A 20,181-nucleotide genomic window follows, 5' to 3' on the forward strand; every position below is an offset into this window, starting at 1 on the left:
CAACTGTGCCACCAGGGAAGCCCTGAAAGCACTTCTGAAAACTCTCTAGGGCTCCCCACATACTCCAGATAACAAGCAAGCCCCTTGACCTGGTGTCAGAGTCCTCCCTGCTGGACCTCAGCCACCTCCCCAGCCTGGCTCTCCCCACGTGCCTCTGTTTCCCAAGCTGCAGACCTATGGTTTTGCTTGTTTGCTTGCTTTTGCATTCCAAATACACTTCTCTCTGCATCTTCCTTCACTAAGCCTTCGCAGTTGCTGTTCCCTCTGTCTGGAACACCCTCTCCTCCTCCAACCCCACCCTTGCCCCACGCATGTGCTTTTGTCTGGCTAATTTCTACTACTCAGGTCAAAGTCTCTCCCCTGGCCTCTGCTGCTTCCCCCGTCACTGCAGGGACCATCCTGTCTTATTACCTTCTTCTCTCCCCTGGCCCCCATCCTGGCAGGGAGAACTGGGGAGTCTGTCATGCTTTCCATCCTGTCCTCAGCACCAAGCATGGAGTGCAGGTTTGGTGAATGAATGAGTGGTTGAATGAATAAATGATGGCAGAAAGAGTCAGGCTTATTTGGCCCCCAGCTCGGCCCCAAGCTGGGTGACCTTGAACAAGTCCCATTCCTTCTCTGAGCCCCAGAGTGTTCACCTGAAACAGGCCTCTATTCCTTCCTGCACACTGGGCGCCTCTGAGGCTCAGAGGCCTCTTGCACAGGCAGGACCTCGCCCTCCCCTTGAAATGGTTCTGGGACCTGGCCAATTCCAGTGGACACTTGGCCCCTGGGTCCCCTAGGAGGACAGGGGCCCCAGAGCCTCGATCCTTCCACCCCGATGGCCAGAAGGAGAAGAGGGGTCAGCACCCCGGATCACTGCCGGCCTTCCATCCTTGGGCCCGGGGTTAATTTTTAAAAAGCAGCTCAAAGTCCAGGTGGGCTTTGGCAGAGTTTGCTCTCTCTGTTTGCTCTGGTTAATAATCTGAGGAGAGCAAACATCGCTGGAGGCGGGAGAAGAGATCAACATCCTGGGCCCATCCTCCGGGCCTCTTCCCACCCACCCCACCCCACTGCATCCCCCCACCCCCAGGAGAGGCTGTGTGGCTGGATGAGCAATCCTATCCAAAGGAGACCGGGATTCTTCTACACCCCCGTGGGCCTCAGGCTTCCCCTGGGGCCAATGGGGTTGACAACCCTAATGACGTAGACCCTCTATGAAGATCGGTTGAGCCATCATGGTACACTGTAGGCAACCTTAGTAGGGTGGCACTGTTCCTATTCATGATTCATTGTTATTTTCTCATTCTTATATCAGGTCTGGTCTCTCCAAAGACAGACCTCCTGAGACCATCACACAGGTGAGGCAGTGGACTGTTTACAGAGCACTTTCACACACATTGCTCACTTGACCTCTTGGCAGACGCGTCAGGGATTGTTTTCTTCCATTTACAGGTGAGGAAAGTGGGCTTCAGAGAGGGAAGGCCATACCCAAAGTCATGCAGAGCGAGTCAAGCCTTCTGGCTGCCAGTTGTCTGCACCCCTCTTAATTCAGACTCTGCCTTCTTACTACCACCACGAACCAAACCATAAAAGCCTGTGAAACTTGGTGAACAAAAAGGGAGATAAGTGTTTCAGAAATCTAAGCCAAGATACTTGCTATGATTAAATTTGTCATATGGCTTTGAGCTTCCTGGCAGCCAAAGTGAAAAGGGAATGTCATCACTAGCCAAGCTGCCAGTGACAGAGCAGAGGAAACACATTCACTTATTATGACTAGAGACACACTTGTTCCTGATACTGGAAAGATGAATGTATTGATGACTCTTACAGAGGGACATGACTCACCAGTTGTTGGGGCAACTCTGTGGGGGAACTGCTGGATCCTCACATGAGCAGGGGTCTTTCTTGTGGACCTGCCTGTCTGAAGGGGTCATTCCCAGCTGTAGCAAGGAGGCTACTGTGTGTGTGGCACATTCTGTGCCAAGGGCAGGGAGGAAATGAAGACAGAAGTTCTGACCACTGGAGAAGGGCTCTTCCTAGAGAGGGCCTGCAGTATCACTGGCAAGAGTTTGATCTATGGAGACAAACAGACCTGGGTTTTTTAAAAATTCCCATTTAAATATTTTAATGCAATGGATACTGTCTAGTTTCCTAAGGCTGCTATTAATAAACACCACAAACTGGGTGGTATAAAACAACAGCAATGTATTTTCCTCACAGTTCTGGAGGTTACAAGTCCAATACCAAGTTGTCAGGAGGGCCGCGTTCTTCCTGGAGGTTCTAGGGGAAAATCCTTCCTAGCTTCTGCCAGCAGCCCTTGGCATTCCTTGGCTTACTGCTGCCTCATTCCAAGCTCTGCCTCGGTCTTCGCGTGGCCGTCTTCCTTGTGTGTCTGTGTGTCCCTGTATCAAAATCTCACCCCACCCCCCCCACTTTCTCTTATGAAGACATCAGTCCTTGGGTTTAGGTCCACCCTCCTCCAGTATGACCTCACCTGAACTAATTATGCAAATAAGGCCACAGTCTGAGGTCCCGGGTGCACATGAATTTGGGCGAGACGCTATCCAACCTTACATACACATTCCGCTCTTACCATTGCCGGCTACTGTCCTAGTGCTTTACAAGCGTAACTCCATCAATCCTCGTGATGATGTTCTGAACCAGGCACTACTATTATCCCCATTTGCAGATGAGGGCACGGAGGCACTGAGAGGGAAAGTCACTCACCCGAGGCCACACAGCCAGTGAGTGGCACAGAAAGCAGTCTGGCTCCCGAGTCCACGCTCTCAGCCAGCACCAGATGCTGCCTCTCCCAGCAATGCTGCTTCCCAGCTGGGAGACCCTAGGCAAGTCACTTGACCTCTTGGAGACTCAAATGCCCTACCTATGAAGGGGAATTATAGCACCTACTTGATGAGGTTGTTGTGGGGATGATCAATTCCGTGGCCGGGGTGAAGTGCCGGTAGACAGCTGGCACATAGCAGGTGCTCAGGGAGTGGAAGCTGTGAACACCATCAACATCATTTCTACTATTATTTGCTAGGGCTGTGGGAAGCCACGGGTCAGAGAAGGAACTCTGGGGACAGGACACCCGAGCTCTTGTCTTGGCTCTGCCACAGACCTCCCTAGTGTCTCTGCTAAGTCACTTCCTCTCCCCGGGCCCCAGTTTTCTCATGTGAGAAATGGACCAGTCAGGCTTGTCCTCCTGGCTTACAGGTGGAACGACCCAGTGGGAAGGGCCAGGGGCTGCCCATCTCTTCATCCCACCTGGGACAGGTGAGGAGTTTCTGGGAAAGCCTTCGTGGGGCCTGAACCTAGCGCCCGGCTGCACCAGGACCGGGTTGCATTTGGCCAGCAGCTCCTCTGAAGCAGCCACCCTGGCCCCTCGGGACCCTGACCCCGGCCTGGGCACTACAAGGGATCGATTGGCCCTGGCCTTGGGGCCCTGATTGGTCCCAGCTGAACAGAGCAAACAGCAAGGTCATCTACAGCCACAGGCCCGTTCCCCAGCCCCAGTCCATAGCTGCCTCGTGCAGGGAGGTGGTGGCTCTTCTGTCCCCAGGCGGAGGAGCCCGGAGCCATGCAGAGTCTTGGGGCCCTGCTCTTGCAGCTGACTGCCTGCCTGGCGGTGAGTGCCAGCCCTGTGACGACGTTGCCCGACGACATCCAAGTGCAGGAGAACTTCGACCTGTCTAGGGTAAGGCTGGCCTCTCTGGCAGCGATGGCAGGGTGTCCGAGCGGCTGGGCCTTGCTGCGGGGGAGGGGCAAGTCCTAGGCCCCGGGCTCTCAGTCTCCGCATCTGGAACTCCACGCGTGGGTCCCTCAGGGCCCTTGCTGCTGCCCAGACTCTCAGGGATCTGCTGAAGCTGCAATTCTGCATGCACCGTTCTGTGGGCCTCCAGGCTGACATTCTGAGTCAAAGGTCCTCACGTCTGAACCTGCCCTCTCGGGTTCCCAGGGGAACCCATGCTCTGATTAGAACCCACCCAGAAAAGGCTCGGTGCTGACTGCTGCCCTGCAGCCCCCAGCAGCACCGAGGTTTTTGTGACCCTCCACCCCGCAGCCCTTCAACCTTCAAGTCCTCACCTCCCTCGTAGCATCTCTGTTAGCCCGTCCTGGGCCCTCCGCCCTACGTGTGGGATTATGGGGAGATGAGAAGCACGACAGAGGTCGGGCTGGTGGGATTAAGAGGCCCAGGCAGGGCGCTGTGTGTGGGGAGTCTTCCCTCCGGCCCCAGCTCTGCCCGAAGCGCTGGGTGACCTTGAACGGGGCCTGCCCCTCTACCACCATCCTGGGTTCCGTCAGACCCTTGTAGCTGTGCTGGCCTGAGGACTTTGCTTATGTTCAGGGATGAGGAAGGCTGTGGAGGAGAGGCGTGAGGAGAGGGCCTCTGGTGGTCAGGGACGGCGAAGAGTCTGCGGGGACCTGAGGGCCCTTTCAGGAGAAAGAGGCGGCAGGCTTGCCCTGGGTCAGATGCAGCTGAGGGAAAGGAGATATTTTCTAACACGGAGGTATGGGCTGTGTGCAAGGTGGTGAGTACCCTGTCCCCAGAGGAGTAGAAGACAGGACTCCTGCTTTGGGGAGCGATGGTTGATGATGACCTTAGGGCTTGGAGATTTGGGCCCCGTCCAGGTGAGCAGCCCAGATCCCACATCTCAGCAGAGTCAGGCCCTCTGCCAGCGAGGTGGGGCCACCCTGCACATCTCCTTCCTAAGTTGGCCCCGATGCCTGGAGTTCCTCCATCAGGGCTCCATCCTCCCTCGAAGCCTCCAATTACCTTTAAGACAAGGATGATCACTTAGGAGGAGAAGTCACTGAGAGGAGGGAGGGGGACAGATATCCTCCAAATCTTCCTCGAGGTCCAGATCCTCAGAGCTTGTGGCTGCCTCCTAGATCTATGGGAAATGGTTCCACGTGGCCGTGGGTTCCACCTGCCCGTGGCTGAAGAGGTTCAAGGACAAGATGACCATGAGCTCGCTGGTGCTGGGAGAGGGAGCAACGGACAGGGAGATCAGCGTAACTAATACTCACTGGCGGTGAGTGGGGACCCACCTCCACCCCACCCCCTGCCCTGGCTTCAGTCACCACCCCATCCTAGAAAGTGACAGGTCTCTACTTCCAGCCAGGGCTCGGCCCTGAGCTCCAGACCTCTCTGCCGCCCTCCACCAGGGCAGCCCTTTCTAGTTGTCCCACCTCCACCTCAAGGGCAACGCCCCCAACACTGTGCCTGCTTTCCAACCTGCTCTTTCCCCTTGGGTGCCCTTAGCTCAGTAAGGGCACTCCTCCCCCGCCCCCATCTTGGAAAGCTGGGTGGGAGGCGGCTGTCCTAGACTCCTCTTTCCACTGCCACGGCCATTCAATCCATCATCAAGCCCTGTCCCTGCCCTTCCTAAATCCCTCCAGTCTGTTCACTTGTCTCCTCTTCACCGCCACCACCCTGGACCAAGCCACCTCCCTTTCTTTCCTGGTTGTCTACAGTAGCCTCTCTACACTTCTCCCCACCTCTAGTCGCCAACTTTCCATCCAATCCTTTCATCACCCAGCAACCAGAAAGACCTTTCAAAAACTCAAATCTGCTTAAACCTTTCCAGGGCTCCCTATTGCCCTTGGGAATAAAATTCAACTCTTCAACGTGGCCTTTCAGCACTCCCTGCCCCCGACCCCCAAGCACTCACTGTTCCCTGCCCCACTCTCTGCCATGTACTCTGTGACCCACCCAAGTGGACCTTCTTTCAGTCCCTGGAACCCTCCATCCTCTGGACCTTTGCATTGGATGTTTCTTCTATCCGAAAACCTCTCCCCACCTCCCTGCACTAACTCCTATGGATCCTTCAGGACTCAGGTTCTTTGTCACTTCCTCCAGGAAGTCGTCCCTGACTCCCCCCAACCCAGGTTGAGGTTACATGCCTTCTTCTGTGTTCTCGGAGCACCTCGGGCTCCACCCCACCCCTTGTGGCAATTCTCACACTGACTGCATCTGCCCCTGGCCTGCCCACCCACCTCACTCAATTATAAGCTCCATGAGGGGACAGGGTCTGTCCTGCCCTCCTCTGTATCCCCAGCATGTAGCACAGTGCCTGGCACATAGATGCTGCTCATTAAATATTAATAAGATAAATAATAATCATAGTAACAATAATACCTAATAAGTGCATAGTGTTTACTCTAAGCTTTTTGCATATAATATCTCAGTTGATCCTCACAACCACCATGTGAGGTAGAAGCTATCATTATCCCCATTTCTCAGATGAGGAAAATGAGAGAGACAAAAAGTAATACATGAATTAATGTGTTCATTCATCATTCTGACTTCATGGTGCCTAAGTAGGATGTGCAGATTTGCTTAAGGAAGTTGATTTTTAGTGCTGGGTTTACCAAGAGGTTGGCATGGATTAGTTCCTTTTTTTCTCTGTCCCTCTGTTCTCTCATGTGAAATTTGTGTCTCGCAGGGCTGGTGTGAGAATTAAACCAGATATTTGGAAATGTTACTTTCCAAATTAAAAAAAAAAAATTAAAAATTTTAAAAAAAGTTAAAAAAATTAAAAAATTTAATTTAAAAAAATATTAAAAATTAAAAAAAAAAAAGGCATTTAGAAGGACCCTGCAGGAGAATGGGGTGTCAGGACCATGGTCTCTGCCAGAAGTTACCTTCCTTTTGGTTTGTTCATTTCCAGGAAAGGTGTCTGTGAGGCGATCTCTGGGGCTTATGAGAAAACAGGCACTGACGGAAAGTTCCTCTATCACAAACCCAGTAAGTTGAGTCAAAGGAGACATCTACAGTTCCCTCCTTTGCTAAAAGATACCTGATGTCTTAAGCTCTCTTTCCTTCTGCCTCAGCCCTCTCTGCCCCTACAACTTTTCCTCCCACTTTTCTGCGGTCATCTAGCCTCCCTCCAAATTTCCCCCTCCTTCTCCTTCTCTCTCTCCTTCTTTCTTTTTCTCTCTCTGTCCCTCCCCCCGCCCCTGCCCTGCCATGCACGTGCTCATCCAGAATTTGAGCCATGGTGCTGAATGCTAAGGATAACATCAAGATTTCATCAGTCCTCGTGTTAGGCATCTGCAGTCAGCTGGTAAAAACTTGCCAGGCATCTACCATATACAGTGTGTGTGGTGCCAAGTGACGGAGGGACTTGGACATGAGTTTAATCATGAATCCAGCAGATGTTTACTGAATTTGCTCTATGCATCAAATAATCATGTCAGGGGTTGAATGTTTGGGGTTGGATAAATAAATGAGAGAATTAACAAATGGTAAGTGAGTATAAGTATGATGGTAGATTAGTTGGGTAGTCAATCAATCATTTAATAGATAATCGATGGATTAATGAATGGAGGAAAGAAGGAAGGAAAGAGGGAGGGAAGGGAGGAAGGAAAGAAGGAAAGAAGGAAAGAAAGAAAGAGAAAGAAAGAAAAAGAAAGAAAGAAAAAAAAAGAAGGAAAAAGAAAATGGATGAATTTATGGATTGATATATGATGAGGATGGATGGATGGAATGATGGTGGTTGAATTAATGATGAATATGTGGAGGAGATGGATGGATGGAGAGGGAGAGAGTGAAGACGGTTAATAAATATATGGAAGGGATGGGTGAACAGAAGGATGGATGAATAGATGATGTGTGGGTGAATAGGTGAAGGATCTCAGGCTAGAAGCCTTCTGACCACTGATTTTTTTGTCTTCCTGAATCTTCCATGCAGAATGGAACATCACTATGGAGTCCTATGTGGTCCACACCAACTATGACGAGTATGCCATTTTTCTGACCAAGAAATTCAGCCGCCGCCATGGACCCACCATTACTGCCAAGCTCTATGGTAAAGGCCTGGAACATGGTACACTCGTTGGAGCTGGGGTTGGGAGGAGACCCGGGATCTAGGGAAATGGAGTGGGGAAGAGCAGGGAGTTTTGCTTTTTCCTTCTGACAAAACTCCAGTTAAGGGAAAGGTGAAAACATTTACTCTCCCTAGAGGAGGTAGAGCTCAGTCTTCCATTTGAGGCAGAATCCTCTCCTTTTGATCTTGAAAATTCCAGAGAATTCCAGAGCCTTCGGGCCCTTCACAGAACCAGTGGAAAGAGAGCTGTGTGGGGAGTTGGGAGACCCAGATGGGGAGCCTGGGAGGGACACCTCACCCTCTTCTGGAGCTGAGGTTTCCATCAGGGTATCGAAGAGATGGAATTGGGCCGACAGTTTTCAAACTTCCCCGAAATGAAACTCCCTGGGCAAAATAACCTCAGGCCCTGACGGCCCAGGTACCTGTGGTTCTAGGAGTCTCCCCTGCTTCCTACTTGCAGGACGGGAGCCACAGCTTCGGGAAACCCTGCTGGAGCAGTTCAGGGAAGTTGCCCTGGGTGTGGGCATCCCTGAGGACGCCATCTTCACGATGCCCGACAGAGGTAAGTGACACCTCCACCCCACCTCCCATTTCTGATACCCGTCTTATCCTTCACGACCCCCAGAGCACATCTTCCCAGTCCCTGGGTCTTTCCCATAACCCTCTGAGATAAGCTGAGCTACGATCCCCCTCCCCTCTTTATAGAACAGGCAGCTCGGGCCTCTGGATTTGCTCCAAGTCGCACAGAGCGTACCTGGCGAAGCTGAGAGTAGACCCAATTCAGAGTTCCCTCTGCTGCCACCTGTCTAAGTTTGGTTATAGCCAGAATCCGCGGCTACCTCTTGGGAGGCAGTAGTGTTGGGGTTAGGAGCCTGGGCTCTGGAGTTAGAGCACCAAGGTTCAGATTGAGCTGGGTGGCTTCTGGCTGGTCACCCTTCCAGAGCCTCATTTCCTCATCTGTAAAATGGGGATAATAATGCCTCCTTTAGAAGTTGCTGTGAGGAGTCAATGAAATAAAGCCATTAAATACAATAGCGCCACACTTGGTGTCTAGTAAGCGCTCAACAGATATCAGCCGTGAAATGCTGGTTGGGGGTGGAGACGATGCAGGTTGTGACGGTGGTGCGGCCACCAGTCTATCACTTTTCCAACAAATGACCTGCAGCAAGCCATGGGGGTGGAGCCATCCATGAAGTGGGCTAATGCACGAGACAGGTCCCAGCGCACGTCCCGCCTGACACGTAGTCATTTGCTCTGTGGAAGAAACAAAGCCTGTCTGGGTCTGGGATGTCTGGGTCTCATTCCCCCTCTCTCCTGTCCTCTGCCCAAGGTGAGTGTGTCCCTGGGGAGCAGGAACCAGCCCCCACTCCATTCTCGGTGAGTACCTCTGCCCCCCACCCCATCCCCACCCTGCCCACTTAGGCCCTGCTGTGCTGGTAGGTGGGGTCGTTGAGAGAAGGCAGTGATGGGCATGTTCTGCCATTGGGCTAACTGTTGCCCCATCTGGATGTCACTTTCCTCATCTGTGAAATAGGGTAATTACCTTTACCTTCCAGGTGTTAGAATCCAGTGACATGTTAGAAAAGGTCTTAGCATGGTGCCTAAAAGCAGTGACATACTCAATAATGAGATAATGATACTCGATACGCAATAAATGAAAATAAAGTCAATTGATCCCCCAAAAACGCAAATCCGAGAGCAAAGCCGCTTCTCAAACCAGTGGCTCTCCTGTGCTGACTGATTTGCGGGGCTTCCTTCTTCTGTTTTATTTTCCTGCCTTTTGCCATATTAAGTCTTCATTCTTTCTTTCTCTGATTATTTGGAAATTATATATCCTAATTTAGTGTATATATCTATATATGTGTATGTAAGTACATATATACATGTAATATTTATTTTAGAAACATATTCTTGAAAATTTGAAAAACTACAAGAAAGCAAAAAAAAAAAAAAAGACAATAATGTCCTTATTCCTACACAGAATTAACACTGTTAACATATTATTTGTTTGCTTACATATTTTTTAGAAAAAATTACCATTGTTATTATAAAACTAACATACGATCAATATAAAGAATCAAAAAAGTGCAGTATAAAGGTATAAAAAATAAGTTTTAAAAAATTCCACCACCCAACACCTACCAGCAGTCACATTACTCTGGTAATTTGACCCGCATACACCTGGAGAGGGGCAGATAGAAGGAAGGTTGGATAGATTTAAATGTGCTATTATTAAATGGAATTACATTACAGATGCTATTTCTAAAATTTAAAAGGCATTCCTTGTAGTTTTACTCGAATTTAAAAGGGCTCTGGGGAATTCCCTGGTGGTCTACTGGTTAGGACTCCACACTTCCACTGCAGGGGACCCGGGTTTGATCCCTGGTCAGGGAACTAAGATTCCGCAAGCCGTGCGGAATGACGGGAAAAAAAGCCCTGAAGTTTGAAGGTTTTAAAAAAAAACTTCAAATAAATATTTATTATCCACAAGAGATTTACTCCTTAAAGAATGCTCTAGATAAAGTCAAGGTTATGAGCTAATATTTAAGAGGCTGGCATCGCTATGTATGCTTTTAGAGAATATCTGCTGTCTGCAAGATTTGGAAGACAGACATCCTCACTCCCAAACTTGGTTCCATCTTCTCTTCCCTTTTGCTTTTATGTTGTCCACACTGATACCATCCCCATTCTGCTCTGTCATCACGATTCCCAGACATCTAGTAATAGTTCTATATTTTAATGGAGTCTACATTCACCCTTAGTGAATATAACACAGCTTCACCATTCCTGAGTTATTCTTTCTATTAATCTCTTAGTGCCATGTTTTTTTTTTTACCAAGTGCTGTTTTCAAGGAAGGTTCATGGGTGTTTTAATCCCAGAATTCTTCCCTGTTTGAGAATGTCTGCCCATTTCCTTCATCCTTGAAGGGTATTTCGCTTGAGTGTCAAATTCTAAGGTCATGTTTTCTCTCCCTCAGAAGAAGCTTTGTGTGCACTGCTCCATTGTTCTTCCACACTGATGACCGCGGCAGGGAAGCCTGAGGCCAGCCTGATATTTCTTCTCCTTGGAAGCAATTTGTTTCTTCTGCTCAGATGCCTGGACAGACTTTCTCCTTGATAAGAAGTCAACATCTTAACAAGGACATGTCTTGGGGTTGAGAGTCTATATCAAAACTTCCTGGAATACACCATACTCTTTCCATCCACAGATGACATTTCTACTGTATTTCAGGAAACTCTCTCTCATGATATGGAATTCATCTTCTAATCGCTTTGTTGAGTCTTGCCATCTGGCGAACACTTGTCCTCTCATCCTGGAGCATCTTTATCCTCCATCATGTACTAGCTTTTCTCAAATTGCTTTTATTTGCATCCACTGGGACTGTCTCTTCTATGACAATCTTCTATTTAGCAACATCTATTCTTTCTGCTCCTTGCTATTCCTAATTTATTCACGAGCCCTGAACCGATGTTGTTTTGCTTCTCAATTTGTTTATTTAGGCCTGGGTTCTCTCTTCGTCTTATTCTGTCAGCATTTACCATTTCATCTTTGAATCTTGTCTTAATACGTGCATGTTCTTATTATGTAATTCCATAACTTGAGGCCAAAGAGGGATTTCCTTCTGCTTCTTGAGTTATGTTTTCTTCTAGGTTGGGTTCCCTACATCAACATACATGGACGGAAGAGACAAAGGGAAGACTGGGCAGAGGCAGAAGGAGAGCTGCAGGGCAGTCACAACAATGGCTCAAGCAACCCCGTAGGGAGCTCTGGAACCAGGACCACCCTTGGGAGTTGTCCCATGATGGGGCCAAGGGACGGAGCCTTAATACCCTATGTTGATCAGTCTGGGAAGGGAGCATGATCTTGAATGAGAGGGCTCCCTTAGCTGAGGTAGTCTCCAACAGGGGCTGACAGTGGGTAGCTGGGAATATAAATCCATTGCTGATGGGAGGACTTGGCAGTTCATGGCCATGTCCACCACTGGACTCTTGGGCTCTTTCTCTAGTTCAGGCTACTTATTCATTCATTTCTGAAGTGGGTCTGCATAGTTTCTGTATCACTTCTTTTTATCTGACTCCTGCTTAGTCCGTTTTAGATAGACTTTCTGTTTATTCTGATATGGTGGCGTGGAGGTTTCATTTATTCCTTGGCTCTCTTCCTGCAAATATAAGCTTAGTCCCCTCCCACTCGAATTGAGAGTAAGGTCTGGGTTTTTTGTGTTCCATCCACTTTTCTGAAGTCCAGAGTTGGTTGGAATCCACTCGCTTTGCATTCTCTTTGGAAGGACTGATAAATATACTATGGGGATTCATTCCACCTAGTCGGGGCTGGCAGCAAGGTACATCTGCCCCCAGTGACGCCCCCTGGAGCATTAGACTGTGTAGCCCCAGAACCTTCACTTAGAAAGAGTCAGGCTCTAGTCTATTTTCCTCTTTTTTTCCCCAGAAGTTATTTTCACTACTCCTCTATCAGAAGAGGAAAAAGATAGGGTTCCCCACAATTTTCTTCTCTCAGGACTTGGGAGTATTAGGGAGAGTTATCAGAAATTTGATGACTTGCCAGGACTGGGAGTTGGAGGGCAGGTCAGGAGCTGAACCTTGCTGACCTTCCTGTTCAGCTCCAGATTATTGGATCGAGAGCTTTAGTTTTTCCTTTAAATTGTGCCCCTTTCCTCATTTCAGTGGTGTTGATCAATACTTGGGGGCTGGGATTTCTGAATTCATTTTTTGCCGATGGCTCGGTAATGGAGAGGGTAATTTTGAGGGAAATTTCTATCTGCCATCTTAATCCAGATCTCAGCTGAGTCTGTGCTTCTTCATCCATGTCAAGAATGAAACAATAGGGCTTCCCTGGCGGCGCAGTGGTTGGGAGTCCGCCTGCCGATGCAGGGGACACGGGTTCGTGCCCCGGTCCGGGAGGATCCCACATGCCGCGGAGCGGCTGGGCCCGTGAGCCATGGCCTCTGAACCTGCGCATCCGGAGCCTGTGCTCGACAACGGGAGAGGCCACAACAGTGAGAGGCCCGCGTACCACAAAAAAAAAAAAAAAAAGAATGAAACAATAACTGATGACTTCCCTTGGAAAAGAGAGAAAGGCAGCTTCCTTCCAGGCTTCCCACATCCTCATTTTTGTGGATATAATCTGAGATTGATGCTTATATTTTCCACCTTTTGTTTGGAGAATTACTTTTAACATTTACATTAAGTTGAATGATGATTTTAACAACAATTTAACCTCAACTCTCTATTTTACTGGCTTTCTAGTTTACCATCATTTCTTTTCTACCACATCATGCATCTTCTTGTATTTAGGTTCCCTTCTCAAGTGTTGGGAATATTTCTGTAAGTAATTATTTTCTGGAAAGGTACATGGTGGAGAACTACAGGATCTTTGCATGTCTGAGAATAGCTTTCTGTGTTTATATCACACGATCAACAGCCTGGTTGAGTGGAGAATCCCTGGGTTACAACCTTTACCCTCTTACAACCTTCAGATATTGCTCTGCCGCTTCTGTTATTAAATGCTCTCGTTTACTCTGAGGGCCACTACTAGGCTCTTTATCCTTTGTCTCTAGGAAATGTCGAGATAGGACTCTTCATTAATTTTCTCTCTTTCCCTTTGAGCCCTTATAATTGAACAACTCAAGTCTCTCTTCAACTTGGAAAACTTTTCTTCTATTATTTCTATATTGTTTGCCTCTCCTTCTAGGATTCCTATTCTGTGAGTTTATTTCTCATATCTTTAAACTGCAGTTTATTATCCCTACTGTGTGGTTAAATTTAACAAAATCCTTTTCACCTCCAGTAACTTTCTACTTCTCCCATATTATTCATCTGCATAACTGCGGGCTCCTGTTAACGTTGATGCAATGCCGTCTCGAATTTCATTGATGGTTTTAGTTTTCTTCTGTTTCTTACCTACACCCTGTGTTTAGTGGAGATATTTCTCCAGCTCAGTGTGATTCTTCTGAGCAGTTGCATTATTTAATTCGTTCCATGATTTTTCTCTTTTCCTTCATCCTCACCAAGGAAGACCTATGTGCAACCAGCTTGAGATGGGTTCTGGTAGACAGTGGGAGTCCCTGATCACAGCTTCAGTTGCACCTTCAAAGGAGAAGGGAAAAGTTGAAGGTTACTACGGTTTTACCTTTTCAGATTCCAGGTCTCACCTGTGGGCAGGAAGACTGCCTGATGGCCGGCAGTGTCCCTGCTCATCCTTCTGTAATTGTCCCGGGACTGTGCCTCAGTGGACTCTACTCCCAGAGATCCTTTTGACAGCTTTGGCAGCCTGCCCTGCTCTGCAGTCCCCACCCCCACCCCCACCCCCATATCTAGGAGTATTAGGGTCAATCTCGGGGTCCCTTCTTACTCTCCACATGACTTTTCCGTTGTAAGCAGTTAACGATGGTCTGGTCGGCCTTTCCTGCAAGTCACTCCCACTCCCACTCCCTTGTGTAGAAATGCCTTTTAGTTTCTAGTATGGGAATGCTGCTCTTCTCTGGTTCCCAACTCTGGGTTAGGTTTCTTTTCCATTATTATATTCCTCTGGGCATTTCAGCTGGAAGCTGGATATGTAGGTATTGTTCTGATTTGTCATTTCAGACCAGAAATCTATCTCGTGATGCCTATCCTGGAATTCAGGTTGAAGCTTTGGGGAAAACAGGCCATTAACCAATCTAGTAGTGTTTCTGTCTACACCCTGATCCCCAAAGCAAATGGTTTGTTTATATATTCCAGGGGTATAGGGGAGCAGCAGTGGCTAGATCCCTGCAACAGCTTCTTCTCTTTCTTCCCCCAGAGAGCCCGGCGGGCTGTTCTGCCCCAGGAAGAGGAAGGATCAGGGGTTGGACAACTAGTAACTGATTTCGGCAAGAAAGAAGGTAATGATCATCCCCCTTTTTTAAATCCCCTTCTGCCACACTCCAGAGAGGAAGGGTCCACAGTTGGCTCGCCCCAGCTGCCCTCATCACCGTGAAGTCTTTCTTATTTTTTCTGCTAGAATCAAGGATTGAGCCTAGAAAGGGCAAATCCGGTACTCTGCCCTGTGCCAGCGGTTATGGGGGGAGAGAGAGGAGTGTAAGGCATGGTCCCTGAGCTTAGCAAGTCTCAGCTCCACGATGAGAAGCGAGTTCTTGGCTTGTCTGTATCGCTATGTGGCCTCCTAGCCGTGGCTTTCTCATCTGTACGATGGGATAACAGCCTGCTGAGCTGACCTTCAGGGCTCCTGTGCGAGCACATGAGCGAGAACCTGAGAATGCTTTTTGTGATTGATAAAATGATCAATCTCCAAATCTCTCAGCAAACACTGAACCCTGACCCTGCTCCACCCCAGACTCTGTGCTGGGCATTGGGGTCATGGAGACGAACCACCCACATCTTTTTGGACCTTCTGGTCTAGTAGAGGAGGCAGTCAAGGAAGAAAGTGAGGGACCCAAAAGGGAGGGTCAGCTAAAAGCCTGGGGGAGTTCAGAAAATGGAGGACGAGGTGATCAAGGAGGACTTCCTGGATGAAGGGGAATTCATGCTGTGTCCAGATATGGTTTTAGGAAGGAAGGCATTCTAGGGGCAGGAATCACGAGAGCAAAGGCACGGGGGTGGGATATAAGGCAGAGGTCAGGCTGGCTGGCAGGGGTGCTGGTGAATGTATCATCAACTACTATCCTTACCGAGTCTTTGGGCAGACAAGACCAACACAGGGGATGTTGGGTCTCTGGGTCGTTGGTAACTCCCCACGTTATGGAATGGAATGAGCATGGGTTTTTGGAATCCAGCAAATATGGCTTTGAATTTCAGCTCTATGTAACTCTGGGCAAGTCACTTTACCTCTCAGGGAGTCAATTTCCTTACCTTTAAAATGAATTGAGAATCGTTCCTCTTAATGCAGAGATGAAAACTAAATGAGATGACACCTGTTAAAGTATCCAGCCCGGTGACAGGTACACAGTCAGCATTCAGTGAGCACTGCTGTTCTGCCCCTCTCCAGATTTCTGCCAGCTGGGCTACTCACAAGGTCCTTGCCTGGGGATGATTCAGAGGTATTTCTATAATGGCTCATCCATGGCCTGCGAGACCTTCCACTATGGTGGCTGCATGGGGAACGGCAACAACTTTGTCTCGGAGAAGGAGTGTCTGCAGACCTGCCGGACCGTGGGTGAGTGTGGCCCCACCTCTCCACCTCCCCCTGCGCCCCCCAACCCTGTCCTCCAGACAGACCACCTGCCCATTGAACAGGTAGCTAAGAGAGGATGCTCCAGTGGTGGAATTCCAGGGCAAGTTTCCTGAAGTCATAGGAATTGCACACTTGGGTATGGGTGACCCTCGGCACGTATGTCTTCTTGTGGTCCCATTTCTCAATCTATAAAAAGGGGTCTAGGTGTTGTGGATGAGCAGGGTCCCTGGCTCAGGCCCTTTGATGGGTGTCTCAGGTCAGCGATCCTAAGGACTTCCAATGCTCTGTACCTCCCTCCCACTCCACAGAGGCCTGCAATCTCCCCATAGTCCCTGGCCCCTGCCGAGGCTCCACCCAGCTCTGGGCATTTGATGCTGTCAAGGGGAAGTGCGTCCTCTTCATCTACGGGGGCTGCAAGGGCAACAGCAACCAGTTCTACTCAGAGAAGGAGTGCAAGGAGTACTGTGGCATCCCTGGTGAAGGTAGGAGGCCCGACAATGCCAGGCTGGGCCTGGGGGATATCGGGGTCCAGGTGGGGGAGCCCTGGTAGGAGGTGAGGGTCTGGAAAGCTGAGTTCTGTACTCTGTACCAGGTGACCAGCCCATCCACTCTCTGGACCTCAGTTTCCCACCTGTAAAATGGGGCCAAGCCTGAGGCCTTACCCCAGCTGGGATGGGGCATCTGGGCCCAGGCAGAGGGAAGGCAGGACAGGCTGAGTGGGGCAGAACTGGGCTCCAATCCCGGCATTGCCACATTTGGGCTGGCCACACTGAGTGTCAATTTGAGCCTCAGTTTTCTCTTCTGTAAAATGGGACGAAGTACCTACTTCACAGAGCCTCGCACGGTCCACATCCATCTAGCGGCAGCCGTTACTAATAACGGTGGTGATGTTATAATGATAACAGGAATAGCATTCCAGGGAGCAGCAGCCGTTAAAGATTTCTGTGCCTTATCTCCCCACTGGGAAAATGGTACCTAAGGTAAATCAGGAGGCAAAAAATCAGATCATTCCGTGGAACGCACTCTGGAGATAATCGAGTCACTCCGCAAGCAGAAGTTTCTGGCCTCAGGCTCAGGCTTAAGCTCAGCCCAAGCTGCCGTCCCTCCTCTATGAGGCATCCCCATCCCCTGACCGTCCCCACCCACAGACCCCTGGACGACCCCACACCTACTCCCCGAGCCTCTCTGTGTCCACAGGGGAGGAGGAGTTGCTGCGCTTCTCCGGCTGAGCGGCCCACAGGCCAGAGGTCCACAGGCCACAGGGAGCGCGAGGGCCCCAGGGTCCCGCGGCAAATTGTAGACTCCTGAAATTCCATGTCCTGATGATTCATCACGAAGTATAATGAGATGGGGGGAGGGGAGGGGGAGACAAGCTGGGGAGCAGGCATGAGTAACCCAGCTTTCCCCACATGTGAAAAATGTACGTGTTGGCAATGTAACAGAGCCATCTTCAGGACATGAAATTGGCTATGCAAACTATGAAACATAAATCCCAGTTCTGTATAAAATGGGATTGTTTTGTCTTAATAAAGCTAGAAGAGAAAAGAGGGGAAAACTCTGGGTACTTGTTTCTGGGAGGGGTTTGACAGGGCTCATCAGAGACCCAGGGTCAGAAGAAATCACCGTGCCCTAGTGTGTGCCCAACTGGGTCTGGGTAAATGCCCCACGAGCGCCTGAAGGAATTCCCCTGTCCTTGGCTGCACAGAACCGCACGCCAGCGTTTACTTTGCTCACAGCTGCATCCCCAGCAGTAGCTGCCAGGGGCTGTAAGGCCTCGGGCTGTTTCTCCACAGGGTCCTGGAGATCCCATCTCCTGGGATCCCTGCTCTGGCCCTTTGCCCCGGAAGGAGAATGGTCACCGCCCTTTGCGCTGTGCCCAGGACAACCAGCTGGCCCTGGACCGGAGCTGGAAGCCCTGGGTCTGGCCCGGCTTCTGCTCCCTGGAGGAAGAGAGCAGGTAGGCTGTCCAGGGTGGCTCAGGCACCAACTTGGCCCAAGCGCACAACTCCAGGAGCCTCCAGCTCACACACACCGGATTTACAAACATCGGACTTATAAACACCTCTTTTGGGCTCCATCCACCCAGAGTCCTGACAGCTGCCGCTGCAAGAGTCCAAACCCCAGCTTCCTGGGTTCTGAGGTGGAATGCTGTGTTGAGGGGATGAACCCAGAGGCAAGGATTTGGGTGGAGAGAGCTTTGCAGCCCCCTCGGTCAGACCACATAGAGATTCCCCGCCTTACGCACCCCGGAAGTCCCAACCTTGGGGCTTCCAGGCTTCAATAGAGAGGACAGTCCTGAGGGACAGCGTTTGTGGGCCTGACTGGGAGTCACTGGGCAGAAGTGGGCAGGAGCGGGGACACAGGGAGAAGTGACAGGCTCTCCGGCTTGGAACTAACAAATGTCATCACGTCCTGCGTCCATACCTTGCCCCCTCCATGCATGATTCACACACTGGGGCTGCCACCTATGGCAGTTGGAAGTTGCCATGCTGAAGAAAGATATTTTGAAGTGACCTGAAGGACAAATGCCTAAACCGGACAGTGCAAGCCACAGGTGGGCTGGCCAGCCTCAGCTCAGCTGGTGGATGGGAGTTCGGCTCCTAAGGTATTTTACAGTTCTGAGTTCACCATTAAAAAATGCACCTCCCGGATTTCCCCGGTGGTGCAGTGGTTGAGAATCCGCCTGCCAACGCAGGGGACGCGGGTTCGATCCCTGGTCCAGGAAGATCCCACATGCCGCGGAGCAACTAAGCCCGTGCGCCACAACTACTAAAGCCCGCGTGCCCTAGGGCCCGCGCGCCGCAACTACTGAAGCCCGGGTGCTTACAGCCCGTGCTCTGCGACAAGAGAAGCCACCACAAGGAGAAGCCCGCGCACCACAACAAAGAGTAGCCCCCGCTCACCGCAACTAGAGAAAGCCCGGGCACGGCAACAAAGACCCAAGGCACCCAAAAAAAAAAAAAAAAAAAAAAAAAAAGGACCTCCCACATAAAACTCTAGGTTTCTCAATTCTCTTGAAAAATAAGTTCTGGCAGCCTTGGGCCTGCATCCCGCACCCGAGACACCCTTTAGATGGGGCCTCCCCTCTGGGTCACCAGCCCTGCCTGCCACCCTCCCTGGTCCTGAAGGCTTTTATCTCCATGACAGTTACTAAAACTTTCCCTACAAAATCCCTTGGACCTTGTCTTACCCCTCAGGGGTGGGATGGGGTTGAAGCACATCGGTGACCTCCAGTCAGGAGTCCACTCATCCCAGAAGGGACCAGAATCATTGTCAGCCGAGCGGCTACCCTGATGACTCATCTGATTCTTAAACAGTCTCACCTCAAATTCTCTCTTAAAGATACTGGTCATGCTCATCTCTGTCACAAAATACACGTGGCTGCTTAATAAACAAACATGCTTCTTTTTTTACTTTTTATTTTAAAATCCAGAGGCTGGCCCTTCAGTCGTATGGAGGCTCTGGCCACGCCCTGGCCTCATTGGATCCCGACGTTCCCAGCTAGCGGGGGAGTCTTCCCGCTCCAGCAGGACTCTAGACTTTTGTTTTAGAGCCAATAGAAACTCCTTGATTAAACTTCAACCGCTGGCTCAGGAATGTCCACACGGTACACTGAACAGCAGGAAACTCCCACTGAAGGGGGGTTCTGAGGGCAGGGCTGATGCCCCGGGGAGGCTGGCCCGCTCTCGGCCAATGCGTGCCGTCATCCTTGCGATTTGATGGAATTTGTTTGGCTCATCGAGCAGCACGTCCTCTCTGAGGAGAGCACCCGTTTCTGGTTGAGGACAGGGATGAAGCCGGACGTGGTTTTACCTTTGAATAGCTGTTCTGGCAGCAGCAGGCCTGCTTTAGGGGAAGCTGTCACCCTCCCTGCCCACTCTGGCCACAGCTGTCTTCTGGTGGCGTCTTCTCTCCACGACTTGCCTTCAGTTCGACTCTCCAAGCCAAGCGTTGATGTGCGTGTCTGGAGTGTGAGGCTCGGGTCGAGGCCAGCAGAGGGGCAAGTCCACCCGGCTGGGCCCCCGCAGCCCACCGTGGAGGGCACTGGCTAGAGTCACGGATGCCACTGGCAAAGCCACAGACGCTCTCCCCCGGACAGACAATACACAACGCTTCAAACTTCACACACACGACCACTGGGCAAGACGAACTTGGACGTGTGCTTTACTTAGGAGACGGGTGTGCTGACTTCAGGCA

The 20,181-nt window shown here is 50.3% G+C and overlaps 1 protein-coding gene across 1 annotated transcript; it reads left to right on the forward strand.

Annotated features, from left to right (window-relative positions):
• The first annotated feature begins 3,266 nt into the window (after positions 1-3,266).
• AMBP (alpha-1-microglobulin/bikunin precursor) lies at positions 3,267-17,495 on the forward strand. Its single transcript, XM_032635471.1, has 10 exons — positions 3,267-3,679; positions 4,876-5,018; positions 6,657-6,733; positions 7,680-7,796; positions 8,275-8,376; positions 9,145-9,191; positions 14,614-14,695; positions 15,799-15,966; positions 16,293-16,466; positions 17,182-17,495. Exons 1-10 carry the CDS (start codon positions 3,563-3,565, stop codon positions 17,211-17,213), a joined length of 1,059 nt encoding a protein of 352 aa, XP_032491362.1. The 5' UTR covers positions 3,267-3,562; the 3' UTR covers positions 17,214-17,495.
• Positions 17,496-20,181: the final 2,686 nt, after the last annotated feature.

The sequence above is a fragment of the Phocoena sinus genome, chromosome 6, assembly GCF_008692025.1.
Source record: "Phocoena sinus isolate mPhoSin1 chromosome 6, mPhoSin1.pri, whole genome shotgun sequence".
Classification (NCBI taxonomy): domain Eukaryota; kingdom Metazoa; phylum Chordata; class Mammalia; order Artiodactyla; family Phocoenidae; genus Phocoena; species Phocoena sinus.

Bases quoted from the DNA above. Each gene is read 5' to 3' on its own strand.
- AMBP (XM_032635471.1), top strand. From the start codon at position 3,563: ATGCAGAGTCTTGGGGCCCTGCTCTTGCAGCTGACTGCCTGCCTGGCG. The intron at 3,680-4,875 runs GTAAGGCTGGCC...GCTGCCTCCTAG, and splicing joins AGAACTTCGACCTGTCTAGG to ATCTATGGGAAATGGTTCCA. The intron at 8,377-9,144 runs GTAAGTGACACC...CCTCTGCCCAAG, and splicing joins CTTCACGATGCCCGACAGAG to GTGAGTGTGTCCCTGGGGAG.